This window comes from Heptranchias perlo, chromosome 5, assembly GCF_035084215.1.
Source record: "Heptranchias perlo isolate sHepPer1 chromosome 5, sHepPer1.hap1, whole genome shotgun sequence".
In the NCBI taxonomy this organism is placed as follows: Eukaryota; Metazoa; Chordata; class Chondrichthyes; order Hexanchiformes; family Hexanchidae; genus Heptranchias; species Heptranchias perlo.
In genome coordinates, this window is record NC_090329.1 from 93,931,877 (window position 1) to 93,959,330 (window position 27,454).

At 44.3% G+C, this 27,454-nt stretch overlaps 1 protein-coding gene across 2 annotated transcripts in view; it reads right to left on the bottom strand.

Moving 5' to 3' along the window:
• Positions 1 to 27,454, bottom strand: part of LOC137321938 (3',5'-cyclic-AMP phosphodiesterase 7B-like) — a 167,984-nt gene that overhangs the window by 62,925 nt on the left and 77,605 nt on the right. The window contains exon 3 of one of the 2 annotated variants that reach the window (XM_067984824.1): positions 1,346 to 1,513. The exons of the other annotated variant lie outside the window; for it this stretch is intronic. Within the exon in view, the coding sequence (XP_067840925.1) occupies positions 1,346 to 1,513 (168 nt within the window). The remainder of the gene's footprint in view (positions 1 to 1,345; positions 1,514 to 27,454) is intronic. 2 annotated transcript variants of the gene reach the window in all.

A 27,454-nucleotide genomic window follows, 5' to 3' on the forward strand; every position in this document is an offset into this window, starting at 1 on the left:
TCCCTTATTACCCTAATCTAGTGCCATTGATCTTATCCCCCCATAATGTGCGAAACGAGGAAAGTAGCAAAACCTGACTAACAGCTTCAAAATAACCGACACAGACCCCCCAGACCCCCAACAAAAAACTGACAAAAAACAATTACACTGAAAACACAGTGGACTATGCCCTCTATTTGACATTTGGAAATTAAGTATTCTTTATATTTTAAAACATCTTTCTTTCAATGGTAACAGATAATCCAGTACTAGGAGGGAAAGTTTTTTTTAAATGAAAAAATTGCCTAATGGCAAATAATGGAAGTCAAACCCAGTTATCTTGATCATTCTAGTCATGTATTAAAGAGCAAATTTAGAATTTTGCACACACCTTTAAATGATCCCACTTCTTCCTCCTTTTCCCCATTCCAGAGGGAAGTATGGGGGCATTGCTCCCTGGCAAATTTTGGATTTGACAGAACAGCGCATTCTGGTTAATTTTAAAATACTTTTAGACTTGGCAATTGATAGGATTTTAATCTTAGAAAAAAATAGAAAAAGTTTGGGTTTTCAACAGACCATTATTTTCCCAGAAGCTACTTCAAGTCACTTTCCCCCTCCAATGGACAGGGGAATAAGATTGAAGTAGATAGCTCCAATTGAAGAGCTAGCCCCAAATGTCAACAGTGCTCTTTTTAACAGAAAGTTTGATGGCTCGACTACTTCTCTGAAGTGGAACCTCAGTGGTTTGAGCAGAGCATGTGGTAGGCTGCTGTGGATCATATTGGAACTCTTGAGATGCTCGTGGCCGATGCTGGAGCCCATGAGGGCCCAGCTACAGACTGTTGCTCCTCAGCTTCTGCCACAGCAGTCTGGCCCAGATGGCTTTCAGGCACCATGTTGAGTATTGGTTGAGGAGGTGACGAAGGAGCAGATGTGCTGATATCCTGCGAGAGGGCAACACACACTGTGCCCATAGCTCCAATCTCCCTCCCATGGGGCTGCAACTCCCACTCCCACTCCCACTGATCTGTGGGAGTACAGACTGCAGGAGATGAGTAATGCTTTGAAAGCCCCTATCTATTTGGTCCACTAGTTTCTCCAAGGCTGAGCAGACATTGGAGTCAGAATCTGTACGGCAGCTGTCTGAGCTTGCATCCAAGCTGCATTCTTCTTGCCAGAGTGGTTAAAGTGTTTGCCAATACCTCATACATTTGCTGGTGCGCCTCAAGCATTTTTTTTTTCATGGCTGGGCCCTGGAGTTTCACATCTCTGTTCTGCTAAGCAGAGCTAAGAGAGGACAACGCCTCTTGGGCTGTCCTTGCCACCACTATCTGCTCCTGCTTACTTGTGCTGTGGGACTCACCAGGTGCAGGCCTCTCTACCTCATTATCAACCCCATGCGGAGTGCCAGTCTCTGCGCTGGTGCCTGGGAGGGATGTAACGCATGACGATGGATCCTCAGGAGGGATGTCTTCCTCTGAGGTGCCTTCTTCTGCAAAAGGCAGCAGTTGTTCTTGGTGATGAGAAGGACCTATAAGGAAGAAGAAAGGGAGAAGAGTTAGCATGGCAATGAAAAGCTGGATAGGACCACATGAAAGATTTGACCATACAGGTTGAGGTCTTGAAGTTGGCTGAAGGTATCGTTGCTTGTGGTAGATGAAGGGGTGCAAGTGAGAAACAGGCACCCTGCTCAGCGGAGCTGCCAACATTGCCATCTCTAATGCTGACAGCAATGCACGCCCCACGAATCTTCAGTGCGTCTTCCTCTACCTGGGTAAGGGTCACAAACTGGTGTGGACCTCCACCGGTCCTGCCCCTCTCCCCATTATTGTTGTGCTCTCTTCTCCTGCAGAAGGGGAAGGAGAGAGTTTTGAGTAGCTGGTGAAAATGTGTGATGCTTCTGGATGTAGTACATTAGGTGAGAGGGGAAAGAAGGAAGATGGTATGAGAATGGGGATGTCATGAGTATGCGGTAAGTAGCTTGAGTGTGAATTGAGAAGAAGTGATGAGAGGAGGTGCAGATTGAGCAATTGAGAGCAGATGAGAAGAGGATGGCTTTACTGGCAGCAGTGAAGGGAGGAAGCAGGTGGTGAGCATGAGGATGAGAGGCGGTCGAATGTGCCCTTGTAATTGGTGGTGAGGGAAGTGATGCAGGGATGTAGTTTGGTCTAAATAGTGAAGGAGGGAGGAGAGGGACTGTGAGTAGCTGCATTGCAAGACATGGGTAAAGGAGGAGCTGTACTCAGGTTTCCTCAGGTCATTGAATCTTTTCTGGTACTGCCACCAGGTCCTCTGGGTGATGCTCCTGCTGCTCACTTCATGTGCCACCTTCAGACATGCTTTCTTGGCGAGAGTGTTGGGCTTCTTCTTCCCACTTCTGAGGAAAAGGACATCACCCCTGGCCCTCAGAGCTGACAGGAACACCTCCAGGGAGGCTTCAGAGAACTTCGGGGCCACTTTCCCTCTCTTGCCAGCCATCCTGAAACTTTCACAGCTTCCCTGTGGTAACTTTCATTGGTATTTCCCTTCAGTGAATGCAACCTCCCTTTAAGAGATGTATTCACGCGTTAAATACTGGCCGGGACTCCCACAGGAAATTGTGTTCCGTGAGCGGGCGGATGGGTGGCCTGCCAAATTTGTAGAAATTAGGTCTGGTAGTTATAATCGGCCGGGCTTCGCCATCGTTCTCGCTTCGGGGCTCGCGCGCACTGTTCCCGCCCTCCCGTAAAATCGGGGCCTTTGTCTCTCCCGCCCTCCTCCCCCATCAGTTAATGCCAGCACTGTCCTCCATCATCCAAGTTCATGCCAGTGTTTTTCTCCTCCCTCCTCAATTCAACCTGGCATTCTTCTTCTCTCCTCCTCCATCTCCCCTCATCTCCTGCTGGCACTCGCCTTCTTCTCTGCCCTCTCAAATTCATGCTGGCGTTCTCCTTGCCCCCATTTCATGCTGGCACTCTTCCCTCCTGCACCCCCCCACCCACCTGCACACGATACTCAGCTCCTGCTCCCCCAATTTGTGCTGGCATAATACTCCTCCTTACCTCAGCACTGCTCTGGAACTCCTACCAGAGTCCTGTTGTGATTGAACACAGCTGCTTACTGTGGGCAGGAATTCCTCATCTCGCAAGAATTCCCACCCACAATAAGCAACCAAGTTCAATTACTGGAGCAACAACAAAAGGACTTGAATAAGAGCTCTGGAGCAATGCTGAGAGGAGAGAGGACTGAAACACACTGATTTTTGTCCACAAATGCAAACATGCAGACAGAACCCTAAATGCTGATGTCCACATAAAGCATGGTGTGAGCATATATGCCTCCTGCCACTAACTGTATGCAATATACTCTTTTTATAAAAAAATTCATCATCCATGAATTACTAGTCCTTAGTGCACTTATTTTGCATCATACCCCCAAGCAACAGAATGCTTATATACAATATGAATTATAACCAGATCAGTACTCAGTGAGGTTTGCTACATATGGGATTATATGCACTGAAAGCAAGTCTAAACTTTGCTTTCACAAGGTCACTTGAGTTTGTCAGTTATGTCTGCCATAATGCTCTATAACATGACATTCACGTACTGTGCAGAAGTGTGGAATTGGATTTGTTCTGTAACAATTCAAATACTGGTTTGTTTAAAGTCATACTGTATATTGCATTTTTCAGAATCTGTGTAGTCTGTATTTGCTACAACCTCTTGCCTACAGGAATGAGATTTTCAATGGATTAAATCAAGAGTTACAAAAGTCCATACTCGGTCTGAATTTCATAGAAATCTGAACTTTTGAATGATCAAAATAAAACAAAACTTTCTTAGATTTACATTCAGTTCATTGCTTAGAACAACCACAACAAAGTGCTTTGTCTGATTATTATTTGGAACTGCTGATGATCTAGAGAAAGGAAAAACCTCCTTTCAGTGTATCTGCTCCGAGACTTCATAGTCAGTAAAACTGGTCTGTTTAGAGACAGATGATGGGTCATTTCACTCTTTTCCCCAGTGTCCACAAAATCACAATGTTCCAGAAACAACCACTAAATAAACTAACCTCACTGACAATTATTACAAGTGTTCTTCTGGACTGATCATCTTGGTTCAACCACTGATCTGATTTGACTTAGGATGATATATTATAACTCCATCAAACTAATTTTGCCATCGATGCCACCATGATTTTTAAGTTGGTGTGAGGAAACGTCGAGGTGCCAGTATTGGCCTGATTTTCATTGTAGTGATCTTAGCAGGACCACCCATAGTAGACTCATCAGTTTTCCCTCCATTCTGCTGATAACTACAGCTATTACAACAATAACATAAGAACATAAGAAATAGGAGCAGGAGTAGGCCGTATGGCCCCTCCAGCCTGCTCCGCAATTCGAAAAGATCATGGATGATCTTCTACCTCAACTCCACTTTCCTGTCGTATCCCCATAATCCCTTGATTCCCTTAGTGTCCAAAAATCTATCGATCTCAATCTTGAATATACTCAACGGCTCAGCTTCCAAAGCCCTGTGGGGTAGAGAATTCCAAAGGTTCATAACCCTCTAAGTGAAGAAATTTTTCCTCATCTCGGTCCTAACCCCTTATCTTGAGACTATGACCCCTAGTTCTAGACTCTCCAGCCAAAAGAAACATCCTCTCAGCATCTACCCTTGTCAAGCCCTCTAATAATGTACGTTTTAAAATAACTTGCACTGCCAGACCTCCTCAAATAGCTCTGTTTCTAAATGCACAGCATAGCATGGCACTGAGCCATGTCAACCAGGAAGACTGAAGATTCTATCCACTTCTAATTTAGTGACCCCTGCTGGAAAAAGCATGTGTGCCCAACACAGACCACGAGAGGATAGTCTACAAAGACCCAGAAATGACATGAGGAAATCCCAAGTGGTGGAGAGCTTTGGGAACCATAGGTTCAAAGTCACCTGTTCCTCCCAAGCATGATACACTTACATGTCACGTTTCAAATTACTCATATACTGTATCCCAAAATATTATTTTCTGAAAGAAATCTATCTAATTTGCGTTCGAATGAATCAATGCTATCTGCTACCACAATGGACGCCTATTCCATAGATTGATCACTCGCTCACTGAAGTATTCATGCCGCAGATTAGTTTAGGTGGGAACCTCATTAATACCAATCAGAATCCTCTGATGTCATTAGGACCGCGGTAGAATTTTAATGGCCTACTGAGTGGTGCACCTGCAGTGGGCGCCCTGCTCAGCAAAACCTAGTGGGGAAGAAGAGGAGGCCTCTAAGATAAGTCAAAAACTTTCCTTAGCAGGGCCAGGAGGAGCTGGAGTGCTCCTTCGGACCCCACAAATAAAGTCTGAGCTTCTGCTGCCCCAGGCTCCCACCTCTTCCCACGTGCAAAAGGGCCCTGATCCGCCCACCCGCCCGCGACTTACCTTGGTGCTGGCGGGTGGCCTCCAGGTCCCGTGATTTTGACCTGCCTGAAGCAGGCCAGTTGTCTCTTTACGCCCATTTTGGGTGGGTAGCTAGTCAGTGGGTGCAAATGAGGCCAGGTAGTTAAAATAGCCTGTGCCTCAAACCAATGACATTGGGCGAGTTTGACTCTTGCCCCGATCCCCGCGTGCCTGAAACCTGCTCCCAATTAAAATCCCACTCTCATTATCTATGGGCTCCGACATGAAGATTGGCCACTTTAAGCTGTGCAAGATACAGAAGGACTTCTTGCCCTTGTAAAATCATATTCAAGCACGAGTCACCACCCCAAAATCTATTGGTGGGAACAGTCAGTATAAGTCAGGAATTCCCACTCACCTGGACGCATAAAATGAATCTAGTATTACACAAACATAATAGGTATAAGCAATAACCTCTTGCTGTAACTCTGCAGATAGATGTACATGGCAGTAAATACTAACATTTACTGACAGTTTTGGAACTAGGCTTATTCAAAGTTTAGGGTATTAGTACTGATATACTATAAGAAATAACACACAAACCAACACATGTCTTGTGCGACACTCTCAATTCATTATTTCAAATTACTCCCACTATCACCAACAGCAGCGATGGACCTTATGTCTATGAGGTTCAAAAAATTCTTATGGGTTTCAGGCTCTAGAGTGCACCATCAGGCGATGGAAAACAATCTCTTAACATAGACATAGAAAATAGGAGCAGGAGTAGGCCATTTGGCCCTTCAAGCCTTCTCCGCCATTCAATATGATCATGGCTGATTCTCCATCTCAATACCATATTCCTGCTCTCCCCCCATACCACTTGATGCCTTTTGTGTCTAGAAATCTATCTAGCTCCTTCTTGAATATATTCAATGACTTGGCCTCCACAGCCTTCTGTGGTAGAGAATTCCACAGGTTCACCACCCTCTGAGTGAAGAAATTTCTCCTCATCTCAGTCCTAAATGTCCTACCCCATATCCTGAGACTGTTACCCCTCGTTCTGGACCCCCTAGCTAGGGGAAACATCCTTCCTGCATCCAGTCTGTCAGAATTTTATATGTTTCAACGAGAGCCCCTCTCATTCTTCCAAACTCAAGTGAACACAGGCCAAGTCGACCCAATCTCTCCTCATATGACAGTCCTGCCATCCTAGGAATCAGTCTGGTGAACCACCTTCACAAGGGCAAATAGGGATGGGCAATAAATGCTAGCCTCGCCAGCGATGCCCAAATCCCATGAACGAATAAAAAAAAAGCACCTTCGCTGCACTCCCTCTATGGCAAGTATATCCTTTCTTAGGTAAGGAGACCAAAACTGCACACAATACCCCAGGTGTGGTCTCACCAGGGCCCTGTATAACTGCAGTAAGACATCCTTGCTCCTATACTCAAATCCTCTTGCAATGAAGGCCATCACACGATTTGCCTTCCAAACTGCTTGCTACACCTGCTTGTTTGCTTTCAGTGACTGGTATACAAGGACACCCAGGTCCCTTTGTATATCAACATTCCCCAATCTATCACCATTTAAATAATATCTGCCTTTCTGTTTTTCCTTCCGAGGTGGCTAACTTCACATTTATCCATGTTATACTGCATCTGCCATGTATTTGCCCACTCACTCAACTTGTCTAAAACGCCTTGAAGCCTCTTTGCATCCTCCTCACAACTCACGATCCCACCTAATTTTGTGTTGTCAGCAAACTTGGAAATATTATATTTGGTTCCCTCATCTAAATCATTGATATATATTGTGAATAGCTGGGGACCAAGCACTGATCCCTGCGGTACCCCACTAGTCACTGCCTGCCATCCCGAAGAAGACCCATTTATTGCTACTCTCTGTTTCCTGTTAACCAATTTTCAATCCATGCAAGTATATTACCACCAATCCCACGTGCTTTAATTTTGCACACTAACCTCTTATGTGGGACTTTATCAAAGGCCTTCTGAAAATCCAAATAAACCACATCTAGTCTACCAGTTACATCCTCAAAAAACTCCAGTAGGTTTGTCAAACATGATTTCCCTTTCATAAATCCATGCTGACTTTGTCTAATCCCGTTGATATTTTCTAAGTGTCCTGTTATCACATTTCTTGTTTCAAGATATCCTCCACTAAGCCAGAAGTGAGAGGGAAGTATTGGCTAGAGTTCAAAGTTGCTGGCCCTTTATCATTTTGCTCCTTTATCACATCATTACAATGACTAGATTAAAAACAGATACTGTGCAATTGGAGTTCAACCCTAAGCATGGGGACACAAATGCACTGTAAGCTATTTTGCATTAATATGGTGTATGGTTGTCAGAGTTGATATAACACACATAACAGGAGAGACTCCAGCGACCTTCCTCCTTATCCAACCAGAAAAAGGTACCAGTTAGACCACCTGAGGTAAGATGAAGGCCACCTTGCGAAGAATTGTAGGGCATCATACAATGGCACTGTGACTGTTGTGCCACTCCATCCTTAGGGTAACACTGTGAAGGGTATATCCATTGCGTATTCCTCTGAAAGCTCCTCAACCCTGGTGTCATAAGTCATTAAATAAGCAAAAATCTAACTTTTGGAACATCATTTCCAAACCACTAATTTATATTGCAGTACTTCAAAACACTCTTATTGCATTAAAAGAGGTATTGCTATAGTAATTTTTAAAAAGGTTTTGATTTATTTAATTTAATTTTAATTTAATTTTATTTAAATCTTCAAGTTGTTCACAATTAAGATTTTATAAATGCAAGTTGCTTGGAATAAAAAGCTTATAAATCAGTCATTTCTTTATCCTGTGTCATTCTTGGCCAGATTGTTTTTCCATTTGATTTTCACCCAGAACAGTTATGAGTCCTAACTTGGCTATCCAACCTGAACTGTGGTTGTGAAAAGTTTCTGGAATCAACTATTCCACACGACTCTACTGTGGGTCACGATTTTAATTATATGTTAATGTATCATATGGTTTGGGACTGTACCATTTCACAAATACATATAAATTATTTGCCAAAGAAGTTTTCCTTAACACATTTTTCAAAGATGCAAAACCTCAGTGACTCTGTGGTTGTAGTGGGTAAGTTGTTAGAGGGTATTCTGAGAGACAGGATCTACAGGCATTTGGAGAGGCAGGGACTGATTAGGAACAGTCAGCATGGTTTTGTGAGAGGAAAATCATGTCTCACGAATTTGATTGAGTTTTTTGAAGGGGTAACCAAGAAGATAGATGAGGGCTGTGCAGTAGACGTGGTCTACATGGACTTCAGCAAAGCCTTTGACAAGGTACCGCATGGTAGGTTGTTACATAAGGTTAAATCTCACGGGATCCAAGGTGAGGTAGCCAATTGGATACAAAATTGGCTTGACGACAGAAGACAGGGGGTGGTTGTAGAGGGTTGTTTTTCAAACTGGAGGCCTGTGACCAGCGGTGTGCCTCAGGGATCGGTGCTGGGTCCGCTGTTATTTGTTATTTATATTAATGATTTGGATGAGAATTTAGGAGGCATGGTTAGTAAGTTTGCAGATGACACCAAGATTGGTGGCATTGTGGACAGTGAAGAAGGTTATCTAGGATTGCAACGGGATCTTGATAAATTGGGCCAGTGGGCTGATGAATGGCAGATGGAATTTAATTTAGATAAATGTGAGGTGATGCATTTTGGTAGATCGAATCGGGCCAGGACCTACTCCGTTAATGGTAGGGCGTTGGGGAGAGTTATAGAACAAAGAGATCTAGGAGTACAGGTTCATAGCTCCTTGAAAGTGGAGTCACAGGTGGATAGGGTGGTGAAGAAGGCATTCGGCATGCTTGGTTTCATTGGTCAGAACATTGAATACAGGAGTTGGGATGTCTTGTTGAAGTTGTACAATACATTAGTAAGGTCACACTTGGAATACTGTGTACAGTTCTGGTCAAGCTATTATAGAAAGGATATTATTAAACTAGAAAGAGTGCAGAAAAGATTTACTAGGATGCTACCGGGACTTGATGGTTTGACTTATAGGGAGAGGCTAGATAGACAGACTTTTTTCCCTGGAGAGTAGGAGGTTTCGGGGTGATCTTCTTGAAGTCTATAAAATAATGAGGGGCATAGATAAGGTAGATAGTCAAAATCTTTTCCCAAAGGTAGGGGAGTCTATAACGAGGGGACATAGATTTAAGGTGAGAGGGGAGAGATACAAAAGGGTCCAGAGGGGCAATTTTTTCACTCAAAGGGTGGTGAGTGTCTGGAACGAGCTGCCAGAGGCAGTAGTAGAGGCGGGTACAATTTTGTCTTTTAAAAAGCATTTGGACAGTTACATGGGTAAGATGGGTATAGAGGGATATGGGCCAAGTGCAGGCAATTGGGACTAGCTTAGTGGTATAAACTGGGCGACATGGACATGTTGGGCCGAAGGGCCTGTTTCCATGTTGTAAACTTCTATGGTTCTATGGTTCTAAACTTGGCCTAAGTAGGTCTAAATTTTGTCTATTGCAAAAAGCTAAATTTAAGGTGGATAATTTCTCTGTTTCAAATGTTTATTCTCTTAATAAATGGCTAAATTGGCAGATTTTAACATCAGTAGGGTAAATGATTCAAATTGGTGAGAACAAAACTTTTAAGTGCACAAATATGTTGGGTTGTATAATGCTCTTTATTAGGTAGGCACAAAATTTGAGCACAGTTGAATTTTCCTGTATTTTCCAGTAATCACACTATTTCTTTACTAAATTAAATATGCCAGCAATAGCTCTGCGAAAACTGTATTTAAACACAAACGTTACTAAAAGGGCACACAAACGCTATTATAATCTTGCAGGTGTCGCTTGTATGTCACAACAAAATATGCTGTGTGACTATTAGTAGCACTCTACATTCCCTTGTCGGATATTCAATTAAATAAAAATTACAAATGCAACTGTGTAATAAAACAGAGCTCAATTGCTAGAGCATGAACAGATCAACAACTTTCAACTGAAATGTTAGCCTTTTAGTCAATGTCCATTCCAGTGAACTGTTGCAGTCTGAAAAATAACTGCCTGCCCTGTGCCTGCTGTGTTATCTTACTATCCAAAGATATCCTGTTGCCATGGTTCAGCAACCAATGATTCCTCTTCCTGCCCTTCCTCTTTCCTCCTGACGTTAGCAACACATTATCTCCTGTAAATAGGACCACTGCCTTCAACTTTCCGATAGCTTCCACTTCCCTTTGGTAAAATCTTGTAAAGAATAGTCAATCCATCTCAACAGCACGCACTTTCAATCAAAAAAAAGAAAAAATGCTTTACACCAGTCACTAATCTAAACACCAACATAAAGGGGACAAGGCAGGTTTTGTCTTAATGGGTATTCATCTGTCATTTCAGTATGCTAAAACTACTCTGAGAAATTCCCACGTATTCTACAATCATGAAATTCACTGTTGCCTTTTAAAGAATTCCTGTTAATGCATTTGGAATATCTGCTATTGAGGTTAATGGTTGAAAGAGCAGCCAATAGGACACGGAGGTTATAAGACAATCCTAGACCACTGAGGTATAGTGGAACTAAAAAGAATAATTTTCTTTAAAAAAAACAAAGAAACAACATTGAGGTTTGATGTGACAATGCCATAAAATAAAAAGAAAAAAGTTAGTCAGCATCTGTAAAGGAAGAAGGAGGAAGAGAAGAAGAAGAACTTGCATTAATATAGCACCTTTCATGACCTCTGGACATCCCAAAGTGCTTCACAGCTAATGAAATACTTTTGATGTGTCATCACTGTGGTAATATAGGGAAAGGTTCCAGAAACAGCAATGAGATAAATGACCAGGTAATCTGTTTTAGTGATGTTGGTTGAGGCATAAATGTTGGGCAAGATGCCAGGGAGAACTCCCCTGCTCTTCTTCGAAACAGTGCCATGGGATCTTTTACATCCACCTCAGAGAGTAGATGGGGCCTCAGTTTATTGTCTCATCTGAAAGATGGAACCTCTGATAGTGCAGCACTCTCAGTATTGCACTGGAGTGTCAGCCTAGATTATATGCTCAATCTCTGGAGTGGGACTTGAACCCACCACCTTCTGACTCAGAGTTAGGTTATGGCATTTTGAGTTTGTTATCTTTCATCAGAATTGAAGATTAAACTTGAATAGGCATTTCAGTAATTCAAACCTCACTATTTTTTTTAATATTGCCCATCCCAAATTGCCCTGAGAGCATTAAGAGTCACTGTGTAGTGTGGGAGTGGAGTCACATGTAGAATAGACATGGCAAGGATGGCAGGTTCCTATCTCTGAAGGACATTAGTAAACCAGTTTGTTTTTTATGATAATCCAGCTTTCACTGTCATTTTTTTCGTGGTGCTAGTTCACAAATTATCATATTTATTGAATTCAATTTGACAACTTGCCATGGCGGGATTTAAACTTACAACCTGTGAATTCTAGGCAAGTACTATAACTACAACACAACAATACCTGTCGTTCATGTCAGTCGTTTGTTCTCATGAATGGTTACATACCTCAAACATCATAATCTGTCTTTTTAGATGCTAATTTGTGTGTATTTCCAGCATTTTATTTTTTTATTTTACAAAATAAGTAAATGGTTAATAAAACTGTAAATAATTAAATTGCTCCAAGCTAGCTTACTCCCTGATGGAACTGGAATAACATTTCTGTCGTACTGCACAGAATCAAAGAAATATTATTGTCCCATATCTACCATAACTTGGAGATAAAGGAAACATGAGCATAGGTTTTGTTGGCAAAGTTTTGACCACTTAAAGCCAAGTGAATAAAATAACAGTGTAAACAAAATATATAAATAAAGAGTATTTGAGAAACAGTTATGATGTGGAGATGCCAGTGATGGACTGGGGTTGACAATTGTAAACAATTTTACAACACCAAGTTATAGTCCAACAATTTTTATTTGAAATCTACAAGCTTTCGGAGGCTTCCTCCTTCCTCAGGTAAATGTTCAGAAACAGTTAAGCATTCTCACTTAAAACCGGATGACAAACTATACTCAGGTCTCTACACATTAAAACTTGAAACTTTGAAATGAAGTTCAAAATATCCTTAACCTTTAGTTATTGAATTATCACTTGTTCTTTGTCAATAACATTTAAGTGTGATGAAGGTTAAATTTTGAGTTGCTCGTTACCTCTTAATGCTTTTATCAGTTTCTCCTAATCTGCTGCATTGACTATTACGTCAGCAGAGCAGTTAAGTAACTTCATGTTCCCATATTTTCTCTGCTGCCTCAATGACAACCAGCATAACACCGATAACCTTAAAAACATGATTTTCTTTATCTTCAGTTGAAAATAAATTGTTGACTTTCAAAACTGTTGTATCATTTTATTTAATGTGCCTGTATTATTTTGGATTAAGGTGCAAGATGTTGCAAAAATTTATTTAAAAGAACAAACAGCCTGATTTTAACAGGCAGGGTGCAGACAGACATGAGCGGCAAGCCCCCATGATGTCACCAGTGTAAGGTCCAAGTAATTTTACCTCCCAGACCTCATTTTAATATGATTGATGGGCTGCCCATCCAATTGCATCAGGAAACAGGCAGCCTCTCCATTTTCTCAGCGCAATTTCTGGTCGGCCTCCCGAGGCCTATATAAAGCGGGACTGCACCTGTTAAAGCGAGGTTGCGTTCCCTTCTGCAATGTGCAGACAATTATCTTGGCAGTAATGAATCATAGGGCTGCCCTAAGGTTTTCTGATGCCTCCCTGGAGGTCCTCATGGAAGAGGTCAGGGCAAGGAGAGTGGTACTGTATCCCAGCACCCACAGGAGCATCACCAACTATGCATCAGGCCTGGACAAAGGTGGCTGACAGGGTCATTGCCAGCAGTATCACCCCAGGGATCTGGCTTCAGTGAAGGAAAAGGTTCAATGACTTCATAAGAGCAGCAAAGGTGCATTCAGCTATTTATCTCTCCATCTCTCTCAACAACACCTGCCAACACTCCTTTCACATCTCCCCTACCACTCTCAACAATTCCCTCCCCTCCATCACATCCTTCAACATACAAGCACAAGGCCACACTGCAACACCTCTCTTTCTCTTTACTAACACACTCACCTCTTCCTTTCCTCTCTTCACATACATCAACACATTTTTCTTCTCTCTCCTAGCACCTGCACAACCAGCAACTTCTCCCAGCAATGCTTCCACACTTCATATTTCACACACTTGGCTTTACATTCATCACCTCCCCATCCTCATTCCATTTTGCTTCTTCTCCAGCTCTCAGCACATGCACCATATGCACAAGTTCTACACATTTTCACTTATCTTTTCACAAGCCACTTACTAAGTCTCACCCTCTCTTCTGCAGCAAAAACAGCACATAATATCAGGGAGAGGACCAAGATGGCGTGGGTGGACACGTGGCAGATGAAATTTAACGCAGAAAAATACGAAGTGATACATTTTGGTAGGAAGAACAAGGAGAGGCAATATAAACTAGACACAACTCTAAAAGGGGTACAGGAACAGAGAGGTCTGGGGGTATATGTGCACAAATCATTGAAGGTGGCAGGGCAGGTTGGGAAAGCGGTTGAAAAAGCATCCGGGATCCTGGGCTTTATAAATAGAGGCACAGAGTACAAATGTATGGAAGTCGTGATGCAACTTTATAAAACACTGGTTTGGCCACAACTCCAGTTCTGGGCACTGTACTTTAGGAAAAATATGAAGGCCTTGGAGAGGGTACAGAAGAGATTTATTAGAATGATTCCAGGGATGAGGGACTTTAGTTACGTAGATAGATTGGAGAAGCTGGGGTTGTTCTCCTTGGAACAGGGACGGTTGTGAGGAGATTTGATAGAGGTATTCAAAATTATGAAGGGTCTAGACAGAGTAGATAGAGAGAAACTGTTCCCATTGGCAGAAGGGTCAAGAACCAGAGGACATAGATTTAAGGTGATTGGCAAAAGAACCAACGGTGATATGAGGAAAATTTTTTTTACACAGCAAGTGGTTAGGATCTGGAATGCACTGCCCGAGGGGGTGGTGGAGGCAGATTCAATCATGGCCTTCAAAAGGGAACTGGATAAATATTTGAAAGGAAAAAATTTGCAGGGCTACGGGGATGGGGCAGGGGAGTGGGACTAGCTGGATTGCTCTTGCATAGACCCTGCGTGGACTCAATGGGCTGAATGGCCTCCTTCCATGCTGTAAACTTTCTATGGTTCTGTGATTCTAAGACGGGGGGAGGGGGGGGGGGCGGGGAGGAGTACCTAACATCTTAGCCCTCATCCAAGCGAAGCATGAAGCCCTGGAGATTATTGGTCTAAGTAAAGCCAGAAGCATTGGGGAAGGTGAGGCTGGCGGCTTACTCGAGCAAGGTGTCTGCACATTACTTGTAACCCTTCATTCAGCAAGCATCACAACTTACAGCTGCATTCTCAACACTGTCACCTGCTAATGTCCAGCCTCTCAGTTCCATCCTAACTCTTGCCCCTTTTCTCTTTACTCTAGGTCCATCTCAGCAGCATGTTTCCTGAAAAAGACACCTCGGAGGAGGACAATCCTCCTGAGAATGCACCGTCATGCACTCCATCCCTCCCAAGCACCAGCACAGACATTGACACTCTGCATGGGTTAGATAGTGAGCCAGAGGAGATTGTACGTACTGAAACATCCAGCACTAGTGAGAAGCAGCAGGGACTGGTGGCAGGGACAGTCCAGGAGAGAGCTCGCCAGAGGGCAAGGTTCTCTCCCAGCTCTGCTGAGCAGGTCAGAGATGTAGACTTCAGGGCCTAGCCATCAAAAGAAAATTGCTTGCTTCTCACAATCAGTTTTTACAAGATATTGGAAGGCCTGCTAAAGAGTTTCAGTACTATGGCCGAAAGTTTGGAGAAGTTCACTTCCAGCCTGTGTGGTGTCATCTCACATGACATCTGCCAACTATCTCGGAGAGTGTGCCCACCTTCAGGGACGCTGCAGCCGGGCCCTCACAAAGGGAGTCAGTGTCATCAGCCTTTTTCAGTTTTGGTGGAAGCTCAAATGACTGCCACGCAGATGTCCTCCTTGGACTGATACGGGCTTTCAAGAAGTCACCCATCTTCTGCAATCTCCTCTCCCACAGATCAGTGGAAGTGATGAGCCCCAGCGCTATGGGAATGGCAGGGGTACGATGGGAGCAATACGTGTTGCCCTCTCTCAGGATGTTCAGCATGTCTACTGCTTCACCACTCCCTCAACCAATACCCACCAAGGTGCCAGCAAGTCAGTTGGGCCGGACAGCACCGGCAGCAGCCAAGGTGCAGCGGTCTGAAGCCGGACCCTCACAGGCTTGAGCACCCAGAAGTCACTGGCCACGAGCATGTCAAGGGTCCCCAGATGAGGAACAGCAACCTTCCAGCAGTTTTGCTGAGGCCACTGGGGGAAAACATTGTAGGAGTAGTAGAGTTAGGAAACTCTCTTATAAGAAAGTTACTACGGTGAGAAATGAATGGAAGCCAATTATTGTGCTGGGAATTAAATTCATCACATTTGGCACTTTGGTCTGCAGTGTGGTTTTATAGCAGCTTCTGAGTCTGCCCTGTCAGTATGTCATTGATTATAGAAGCGTCTGGATGGTTTCAATGTTCTTCAATGTAGGATTAGTGGTGTAAGATGTAACAAGGACTGGTAATGCAGCGGGGCTTTGTGCATGATTTCAGGGCAGGGGAATGAGCAGGTCACTGGAATCGCTGAGCAATTAACTCATCCATCACATTTCTTGCTGCAAGGTGTTGAGGGGCCATCCATCTTCTGCTGCTTCCTTTCCTTCCCCCGTCTTCCTTGTCTAATAAGGACTGCTGTTGTTACTCTGTCTGCTCCAAATGCAAGCCTCCCTGTATGGCAAGGTTGTGCAGGATGCAGGAGACTCTTTGTGGGGCCTATTGTAGGGAGGCCCCTGACCTGTCCAGAGACCTGAACCTCTGCTTCAGCATCCATATGGTGTGTTTAATAAGCAACCAGTTTTTCTCATGGCATTGATTATACATGTGTTGCTCAGGCATGGTGGGGTTGTGGAGGGGTGATATGAGGCATGTGTGTAAGGGGTATGCTTTTTCCCAGCAGCCATCCTGTCACGTTAGTGGAAGGGTTGAATATTGGGAGAATGGTTGAATGTCACAAGATAAAAGCATTGTGACAGCTACCTGGGTGCCTTGCTCGAACTTGCATGATCCAGTTTCTGTGTTTGGAGACTGGCTGGACATTAATGGAGTGGTTCTATTCACGAAAGCTGCTGGTGTTCTGGTGCCCTGATGGCAACATGTCAATGATGTCCTGGACACGAGGGAAGCCAGCCACTGCTGCAAAACCCCAAGATCTCTCGTGTTGACTGACCAGGTCAATGGGGAAGGTGATATACTGGTTAGCCCTGGTGAACAGGGTTTTGGTGATCTGCTTAATGCAGCTCTGTACTGTAGACTGGAAGAGGCATGAGATGTCCCCTGTATCAGACTGGAAGGAACCAGTAAAGTTATGAAATGAAGGGCTTTGGAGACCACTTGCAAAGCATGGCGCCTGGTCCAGCAGGCAGTACGTCCTGTTGCAGGAGGCAGCAGAGGTCTGCAACAGCCTGCCTAGAAGGGCAGCCTCCTGCTGCACTGCTCTTCAGACAGATCCAAGAAACTGACTCTTGGCCTGTACAGCCTGTGTGCTGGGTATGGCCTGCTACGAGCACCCTCCTCACCTGCTCTCTTCTAATAGACGCAGCTGCTGCTTGTACTTATCATTGAGGCTGTTTCTGCTGCTCCTCTTCCTCCAATTGTTCCACCATCCAAATGAAACTGGCAACAATAGCGTCCATGATAAGCAGATAGAGATTACTGAGGGAAAGTAAGACAAAAAAAGTCAGAAAGAAGCGACCTAGAAGTTGGAAACTCTCCTGACAAGCCAAACAGCACAATGGCACGCAGATTCTGATTCAATTACCTGCAGGTGAGTGCTCCTTTAAATACTGCTTCTGAGAGACCAATCCTGCTAGGTTTTACTGGCAGGTTGGGCACTGGGCAGGACTGCCGTGATTTCACATTAAAATGGCGTTGGGGTCCTAATTGCATCATAGAACCCGATTTGTACGTATTCATGTGGAACCTCATCTGCCTCTGGCAGGCACCTCGGCCGTCTAAAAAAACCTGTGTGGTTAAAATGGCGCCTGGTGGGAAAACAGCGGGAATGAAGCATTAAGTACCCAGCAGCAATTTTAACTGCCTGCCCGCCACATTCCTGCCAGATGTTAAAATCGCCCTAATGTGTCAAATTATATTTAAATATAATCCTTTACCTGCCATGAGAAAAGCAGAGTTTGGACATTCATTTTTATTTGGGGAAGAGAAAAAAAAACATACACTCCAGTAATTAAAACTAGCCTAAAATGAGTGGCTGAATTTTACTAAATGCAGGAAAATATCTTTAATATTCAACATTCTTCAATTGGTATAAAAAACAATGCAGTAATACATAATGCGCTGTATAGTATAAACTTATGCATGCTGAAACACTCTCCACTTTTAATAAATAGATGAAATGATATTGTGTCAGCATTCGTAGATGTTCCTTTACTTCAGCAAGTGTCTTCTTTTGCTGGAGCCATTAGAGCGGCATTTGGCAGGGCCCAATATCACCAGAGCGACTACAAGAGCCCACTCAGATGGAGGGCTGCACTAATAATAAAAATGACAGCCCACCCAAGTTAAAAATGCATGGTGGTAAGTTTACGCTTTTGCATCAATGGGGGTAATTGTCACTTTTGGCAACAGTGTAAACAGGGTGATGTCAAATGGAAATGAAAATCGGGAGAGGTGTGTAACGGATGGCCAATTCGATATCGGCCCACTTACACGTGCCAAAAATTAAAATTACCCCCAATAAAGCAATTAATGTCCGCAGTGCCCATTAGTTGTGGAAAGCTTCAAGCCAATTGATGGACACCACACGCTCATACTCCACGGGTACCCAGGCGTGCGCTAAATACCAAAACGCAGGCAAGCAGGATTGGGTTGTGAGACACTACTTTCCAGTACAATAGAGCAGAAAGAGGAAATGCTTTCTTCCCCCACTTTCTTAAAACAGAATAAACCATGAACTCATCATTCAATCATCCCACTTGCATCTCTTGCCAGCAATCCATGTTCTAGACAGTGAGTACCGTGCTCTCAGATATAGGGCTCGTCACAGTACTAGTCAAACTGGAAGTGGGAAAAAAGAAAAAAAAATACTATATCTCTGACCCAGCAATTTTATTCAGAATGATGATGAGACTGGCAGCCTGAGAAGGATACAAAGACTCATGGTGGTTATTGATCAGGAGCAGGGACCCTGGCTGATATTTCCTCTCCCTAGCCCAGGGATATTGAGGTAAACTGCAGTGACCCTGCTGCTTGGGTGAGGTTAGCTAACTCAGCAGAGAACAGAATTGACAAACTTAATAAATTTTGCAACCTATCTGAATAACTAACTTTATACTTCACAATAAAATTTCAATTCTCTTGGAGAATAGACCAGATGAATGCGTGGCTGCTGGGATGGTGTAGGAGAGAGGGGTTTAGATTCTGAAAAAGGTGGGACCTGTACAAACGGGACGGGTTACACCCGAGCAGGACCGGGACCAATGTCCTCGCGGGGGTGTTTGCTAGTGCTGTTGGGGAAGGTTTAAACTAGAATGACAGGGGGATGGGAACCTGAGCAGGGAGACAGAGGAGGGGGAAACAAGGATAGAAACAAAAGACAAAAAGGGAAGAAGCAATAGAGGAAGGCAGAGAAAACAAGGGCGAAAAACAAATAGGGCCATAGTGCAAAATAAAACTAAGATGACTAGCAATTTTAAAAAGACAAGTCTAATGGCATTGTGTCTTAATGCGCGGAGCATTCGCAATAAGGTAGATAAATTAACAGCGCAGATAGATTAACCATATGATATAGTTGCGATTACGAAGACATGGCTGCAGGGTGACCAAGGTTGGGAACTGAACATCTAGGGGTATTCAATATTTAGGAAGGACAGGCAAAAAGGGAAAGGAGGTGGGGTAGCGTTGTTAGTAAAGGAGGAAATCAGTGCAATAGTGAGGAAGGATATTGGCTCGGAAAATCACGATGTGGAATCTGTATGGGTGGAGCGAAGAAACACCAAGGGGCAGAAAACGTTGGTGGGGGTTGTTTATAGGCCCCCAAACAGTAGTGGAGATGTAGGAGAGGGCATTAAACAGGAAATTAGAGATGCATGCAAGAAGGGTACAACTATAATCATGGGTGACTTTAATATACATATAGAATCATAGAAGTTTACAACATGGAAACAGGCCCTTCGGCCCAACATGTCCATGTCGCCCAGTTTATACCACTACGCTAGTCCCAGTTGCCTGCACTTGGCCCATATCCCTCTATACCCATCTTACCCATGTAACTGTCCAAATGCTTTTTAAAAGACAAAATTGTACCCGTCTCTACTACTGCCTCTGGCAGCTCGTTCCAGACACTCACCACCCTTTGAGTGAAAAAATTGCCCCTCTGGACCCTTTTGTATCTCTCCCCTCTCACCTTAAATCTATGCCCCCTCATTATAGACTCCCCTACCTTTGGGAAAAGATTTTGACTATCTACCTTATCTATGCCCCTCATTATTTTATAGACTTCTATAAGATCACCCCTAAACCTCCTACTCTCCAGGGAAAAAAGTCTCAGTCTATCCAACCTCTCCCTATAAGTCAAACAATCAAGTCCCGGTAGCATCCTAGTAAATCTTTTCTGCACTCTTTCTAGTTTAATAATATCCTTTCTATAATAGGGTGACCAGAACTGTACACAGTATTCCAAGTGCGGCCTAACTAATGTATTGTACAACTTCAACAAGACATCCCAACTCCTGTATTCAATGTTCTGACCAATGAAACCAAGCATGCTGAATGCCTTCTTCACCACCCTATCCACCTGTGACTCCACTTTCAATGAGCTATGAACCTGTACTCCTAGATCTCTTTGTTCTATAACTCTCCCCAACGCCCTACCATTAACGGAGTAGGTCCTGGCCCGATTCGATCTACCAAAATGCATCACCTCACATTTATCTAAATTAAACTCCATCTGCCATTCATCGGCCCACTGGCCCAATTTATCAAGATCCCGTTGCAATCCTAGATAACCTTCTTCACTGTCCACAATGCCACCAATCTTGGTGTCATCTGCAAACTTACTAAATTCTCATCCAAATCATTAGTATAAATAACAAATAACAGCGGACCCAGCACCGATCCCTGAGGCACACCGCTGGTCACAGGCCTCCAGTTTGAAAAACAACCCTCTACAACCACCCTCTGTCTTCTGCCGTCAATCCAATTTTGTATCCAATTGGCTACCTCACCTTGGATCCCGTGAGATTTAACCTTATGTAACAACCTACCATGCGGTACCTTGTCAAAGGCTTTGCTAAAGTCCATGTAGACCACGTCTACTGCACAGCCCTCATCTATCTTCTTGGTTACCCCTTCAAAAAACTCAATCAAATTCGTGAGACATGATTTTCCTCTCACAAAACCATGCTGACTGTTCCTAATCAGTCCCTGCCTCTCCAAATGCCTGTAGATCCTGTCTCTAAGAATACCCTCTAACAACATACCCATTACAGATGTCAGGCTCACCGGTCTGCAGTTCCCAGGCTTTTCCCTGCCGCCCTTCTTAAACAAAGGCACAACATTTGCTACCCTCCAATCTTCAGGCACCTCACCTGTAGCTGTCGATGATTCAAATATCTCTGCTAGGGGACTCGCAATTTCCTCCCTAACCTCCCATAACGTCCTGGGATACATTTAATCAGGTCCCGGAGATTTATCTACCTTGATGCGCGTTAAGACTTCCAGCAACTCCCTCTCTGTAATATGTACACTCCTCAAGACATCACTATTTATTTCCCCAAGTTCCCTAACATCCATGCCTTTCTCAACCGTAAATACCGATGCGAAATATTCATTTAGGATCTCACCCATCTCTTGTGGCTCCGCACATAGATGACCTTGTTGATCCTTAAGAGGCCCTACTCTCTCCCTAGTTATTCTTTTGCCCTTTATGTATTTATAGAAGCTCTTTGAATTATAGATTATAGATATAGATTGGTCAAACTAAATTAGCAATAACACTGTGGGGGAGGAATTCCTGGAGTGTGTACGTGATAGTTTTCTAGACCAATATGTTGAGGAACCAACTAGAGAACAGGCACTCCTAGACTGGGTATTGTGCAATGAGAAAGGATTAATTAACAATCTTGTTGTGTGGGGTCCCTTACGGAAGAGCGACCATAACATGATATAGAATTCCTTATTAAGATGGAGAGTGAAGTAGTTGAATCCAAAACTAGGGTCCTGAATCTAAATAAAGTAAATGATGAAAGTGTAAGGTGCGAGTTGGCTAGGATAGATTGGGGAACTTTACGAAAAGGGATGACTAGTATTTAAAGAACGTGTGCAGGAATTACAACAATTATTCATTCCTGTCTGGCGCAAAAATAAAACAGGAAAGGTGGCTCAACCGTGGCTTACAAAAGAAATTAGGGATAGTATTAGATCCAAAGAGGAGGTATATAAAATTGCCAGAAAAAGCGGCAAGCCTGAGGAATGGGAGCAGTTCAGAATTCAGCAAAGAAGGACAAAGAGATTGATTAAGAGGGAAAAAAATAGAGTATGAGAGTAAACTATCAGGGAACATAAAAACTGATTGTAAAAGCTTTTATAAACATGTCAAGAGAAAAAGATTATTGAAGACAAATGTAGGTCCCTTACAGTCAGAAATGGGGGAAATTATAATGGGGAACAAAGAAATGGCAGAACAATTAAACACATACTTTAGTTCTGTCTTCACAAAGGAGGACACAAATAACCTGCCAGAAATGTTAGGGAACCAAGGGTCTAGTGAGAGGGAGGAACTGAAGGAAACCAGTATTAGTAAAAAAAGTGCTAGGGAAATTAATGGGGCTAAAGGCTGACAAATCACCAGGGCCTGATAATCTACATCCCAGAGTACTAAAGGACGTGGCCCTGGAAATAGTGGATGCATTGGTGATCATCTTCCAAAATTCTATAGACTCTGGAACAGTTCCTACAGATTGGAGGGTGGCAAATGTAACCTCACTACTTAAAAAAGGAGGGAGAGAAAAAATAGGGAATTACAGACCAGTTTGCCTAACATCAGTAGTGGGGAAAATGCTAGAGTCTATTATAAAAGATGTGACAACAGAATCCTTGGAGAGCATTAACGGGATTGGACAAAGTCAGCATGGGTTTGTGAAAGAGAAATCATGCTTAACAAATCTACTGGAGTTTTTTGAGGAGGTAACTAGTAGAATAGATAGGAAAGAACCAGTGGATGTGGTGTATTTGGATTTTCAGAAGGCTTTTGATAAGGTCCCACACAAAAGGTTAGTGTGCAAAATTAAAGCACATGGATTGGGGGGAATATACTAACATGGATTGAGAATTGGTTGACAGACAGGAAACAGAGAGTAGGAATAAATGGGTCTTTTTCCGGGTGTCAGGCAGTGACTAGTGGGGTACCGCAGGGATCAGTGCTTGGGCCCCAGCTATTCACAATATATATCAATAATTTGGATGAGGGAACTAAATGTAACATTTCCAAGTTTGCAGATGACACAAAGCTGGGGTGGAATGTGAGCTGTGAGGAGGATGCAAAGAGGCTCCAATGTGATTTAGACAAGTTGGGTGAGTGGGCAAGAACATGGCAGATGCAGTGTAACGTGGATAAATGTGAGGTTATCCACTTTGGTTGTAAAAACCGAAAGGCAGATTATTATCTGAATGGTGATAGATTGGGAAAAGGGGAGGTGCAACGAGACCTGGGTGTCCTTGTACACCAGTCACTGAAAGCGAGCATTCAGGTGCAGCAAGCAGTTAGGAAAGCGAATGGTATGTTGGCGTTCATTGCAAGAGGATTTGAGTAGAGGAACAGGGATGTCTTACTACAGTTATACAGGGCCTTGGAGAGACCACATCTGGAGTATTGTGTGCAGTTTTTGGTCTCCTTACCTGAGGAAGGATGTCCTTGCCATGGAGGGAGTGCAACGAAGGTTTACCAGACTGATTCCTGGGATGGCAGGACTGACGTATGAGGAGAGATTGGGTCGACTAGGCCTATATTCACTATAGTTTAGAAGAATGAGAGGTGATCTCATCGAAACATATAAAATTCTAACAGGACCAGACAGACTAGATGCAGGGAGGATGTTCCTGATGGCTGGGGAGTCCAGATCCAGGTGTCACAGTCTCAGGATACGGGGTATGCCATTTAGAACAGAGATGAGGAGAAATTTCTTCACTCAGGGTGGTGAACCTGTGGAATTCTCTACCACAGAAGGCAGTGGAGGCCAAGTCATTAGATGCATTCAAGAAGGAGATAGATATATTTCTTAATGCAAAAGGGATCAAGGGATATGGGAAAAAAGCGGGAACAGGGTACTGAGTTAGATGATCAGCCATGATCATTTTGAATATTTCTATTTCCATTGTATACACGACAGCAATAGTAAAACAGCAAAACATTCATTTATATTCAAAGCTGCTCTTTCTGAACTCTTATTATATGGGGAGTAATTTTAACCCCCAAGAACAGGTGGGTTGGGGACGGGTGCGAGTAACATTGTCGCATTTTAAATCACGACCGCAACCCGGCTCCTACTCGTCCACTTCTGGGTTTAATATGGGCACGTTTGGATGCGTACGCGCAGCCAAAACCCGGAAGTTGCGTCCCCAATTACTTCCAGCGGGCGGATTGTTGAAGGGGCAAGTTACCTACTTGAGCTGTTATGGTAGGTTTTTTATTATTTAATGTTACTCACCTTTAAACTTAATGCCTCCAAGATGGCTTTTCTGGGCCTCGTGAATCTCGCCAGTTGAAAGGAGGCGAAAAGGATCGCTTCGTCAGGTAAGTGCCTTTATTTCACTGCTTGTGGGCCAGGAGGAGCAGGAGTGTTTCCTCCATGCCCAACATGCTTATCCGCCGTGATTCGACCCCCGTGATTGGCTGACCCCCCCCCCTGATGGGCGAGACCCCTCCCAATGGAAGAGACCGCTGATGACCAACCCTCCCTGCGATAAGAGACCTCCCCAGTGGCCGACCCCCCTCCCTTAGGCTCCTCCCGACCTCCGACTCCTCCTGACCTCTGACATCCTGCCCTGCCAGCCTCCGATCCTCTACCCTACCTTCCTCCGATCTTCTGCGTGTTTCCCACGCAATAGCCAGCCAGCCTGTCAATCTGGCTGGCTGGCTGGCTATCACGCGGGAAACCCGAAAGCAAAAATAATTGCCTTCAATTGAGTTACGATTGCAGATTGCAACACGCTCACTTCACTTCCGGCTTTCGCACACAAAAATCCACACACCCGCTCTCTTCTCGGCTCCAAGTAAAAATTATGCCCATAATCTGTCAAACTTGCTCCCACTTTTTGAGATACCATACCAAAATAAAATAAAACAAAACAATTTCTTATCTCTATAAAGGGTATTAAGGATTATTTTGAGAGTTTTATTCTTGAGCACCAGGTCAATAATACAGTACATTTCCAAAAGGTTGTGGAACACAGCATGAAACACCAATCATCATAGGCTATTGTTTAGTAATGTGGAAAAGAGAAGTGCTAATTTTTTCTAAGTCACTCCAGATACTAATCTTGTTTTCAGGACTGGGCAAGGAAACCTCCTGCTGATTACCACCTACTGCCCTCACTCAGCAGATGAATCTGTCCTCCTCCATGTTGAGCACCACTTGGAGGAAGCACTGAGGGTAGCAAGGGCACAGAATTGTCTCTGGGTGGGGGATTTCAATATCCATCACCAAGAGTGGCTCAGTAGAACCACTACTGACCGAACTGGCCGAGTCCTGAAGGACATAGCTGCTAGACTGGACCTGCAGCAGGTGGTGAGCGAACCAACACGAGGGAAAAACCTACTTGACCTCGTCCTCACCAATCTACCTGTCGCAGATGCATCCGTCCATGACAGTATTGGTAAGAGTGATCATCGCACAGTCCTTGTGGAGACAAAGTCCCATCTTCACACTGAGGACACCATCCAACATGTTGTGTGGCACTACCACCATGCTAAATGGGATAGATTCAGAACAGATCTAGCAGCTCTAAGCTGGGCATTCATGAGGCGCTGTGGGCCGTCAGCAGCAGCAGAATTGTATTTCAGCACAATCTGTAACCTCATAGCTCGGCATATTCCTCACTCTACCATTACCAACAAGCCAGGGGATCAACCCTGGTTCAATGAGAAGTGTAGAAGAGCAGGCCAGGAGCAGCACCAGGCGTACCTAAAAATGAGGTGCCAACATGGTGAAGCTATAACACAGGACTACATGTGTGCTAAACAGCAGAAGCAACATGCTATAGACAGAGCTAAGCAATTCCACAACCAACGGATCAGATCAAAGCTCTGCAGATCTGCCACATCCAGTCGTGAATGGTGGTGGACAATTAAACAACAGGAGGAGGAGGCTCTGTGAACATCCCCATCCTCAATGATAGCAGAGTCCAGCTTGTGAGTGCAAAAGACAAGGCTGAAGCGTTTGCAACCATCTTCAGCCAGAAGTGCCGAGTGGATGATTCATCTCGGCCTCCTCCCAATATCCCCACCATCACAGAAGTCAGTCTTCAACCAATTCAATTCACTCCACGTGATATCAAGAAACGGCTGAGTGCACTGGATACAGCAAAGGCTATGGGCCCAGACAACATCCCGGCTGTAGTGCTGAAGACTTGTGCTCCAGAACTAGCTGCGCCTCTAGCCAAGCTGTTCCAGTACAGCCACAACACTGGCATATACCCAATTATGAGGAAAATTGCCCAGGTATGTCCTGTCCACAAAAAGCAGGACAAATACAATCCGGCCAATTACCGCCTCATCAGTCTACTCTCAATCATCAGCAAAGTGATGGAAGGTGTCATTGACAGTGCTATTAAGCGGCACTCACTCACCAATAACCTGCTCACCAATGCTCAGTTTGGGTTCCACCAGAACCACTCGGCTCCAGACCTCATTACAGCCTTGGTCCAAACATGGACAAAAGAGCTGAATTCCAGAGGTGAGGCGAGAGTGACTGCCCTTGACATCAAGGCAGCATTTGACCAATTGTGGCACCAAGGAGCCCCAGTAAAATTGAAGTCAATGGGAATCAGGGGGAAAACTCTCCAGTGGCTGGAGTCATACCTAGCACAAAGGAAGATGGTGGTAGTTGTTGGAGGCCAATCATCTCAGCCTCAGGACATTGCTGCAGGAGTTCCTCAGGGCAGTGTCCTAGGCCCAACCATCTTCAGCTGCTTCCTCAATGACCTTCCCTCCATCATAAGGTCAGAAATGGGGATGTTCGCTGATGATTGCCCAGTGTTCAGTTCCATTCACAATGCCTGAGATAATGAAGCAGTCCGTGCCCGCATACAGCAAGACCTGGACAACATCCAGGCTTGGGCTCTTAAATTGCAAGTAACATTTGCACCAGACAAGTGCCACACAATAACCATCTCCAACAAGAGAGAGTCTAACCACTTCCCCTTGACATTCAACAGCATTACCATCACCGAATCCCCCACCATCAACATCCTGGGGGTCACCATTGACCAGAAACTTAACTGGACCAGCCACATAAATACTGTGGCTACAAGAGCAGGTCAGAGGCTGAGTATTCTGTGGCGAGTGACTCACCTCCTGACTCCCCAAAGCCTTTCCACCATCTACAAGGCACAAGTCAGGAGTGTGACGGAATACTCTCCACTTGCCTGAATGAGTGCAGCTCCAACAACACTCAACAAGCTCGACACCATCCAAGATAAAGCAGCCCGCTTGATTGGCACCCTGTCCACCACCCTAAACATTAATTCCCTTCACCACCGGCGCACCGTGGCTGCTGTGTGTACCAGCTACAGGAGGCACTGCAGCAACTCGCCAAGGCTTCTTTGACAGCACGTCCCAAACCCGCGACCTCTACCACCTAGAAGGCAAGGGCAGCAGGCACATGGGAGCAACACCACCTGCACGTTCCCCTCCAAGTTACATACCATCC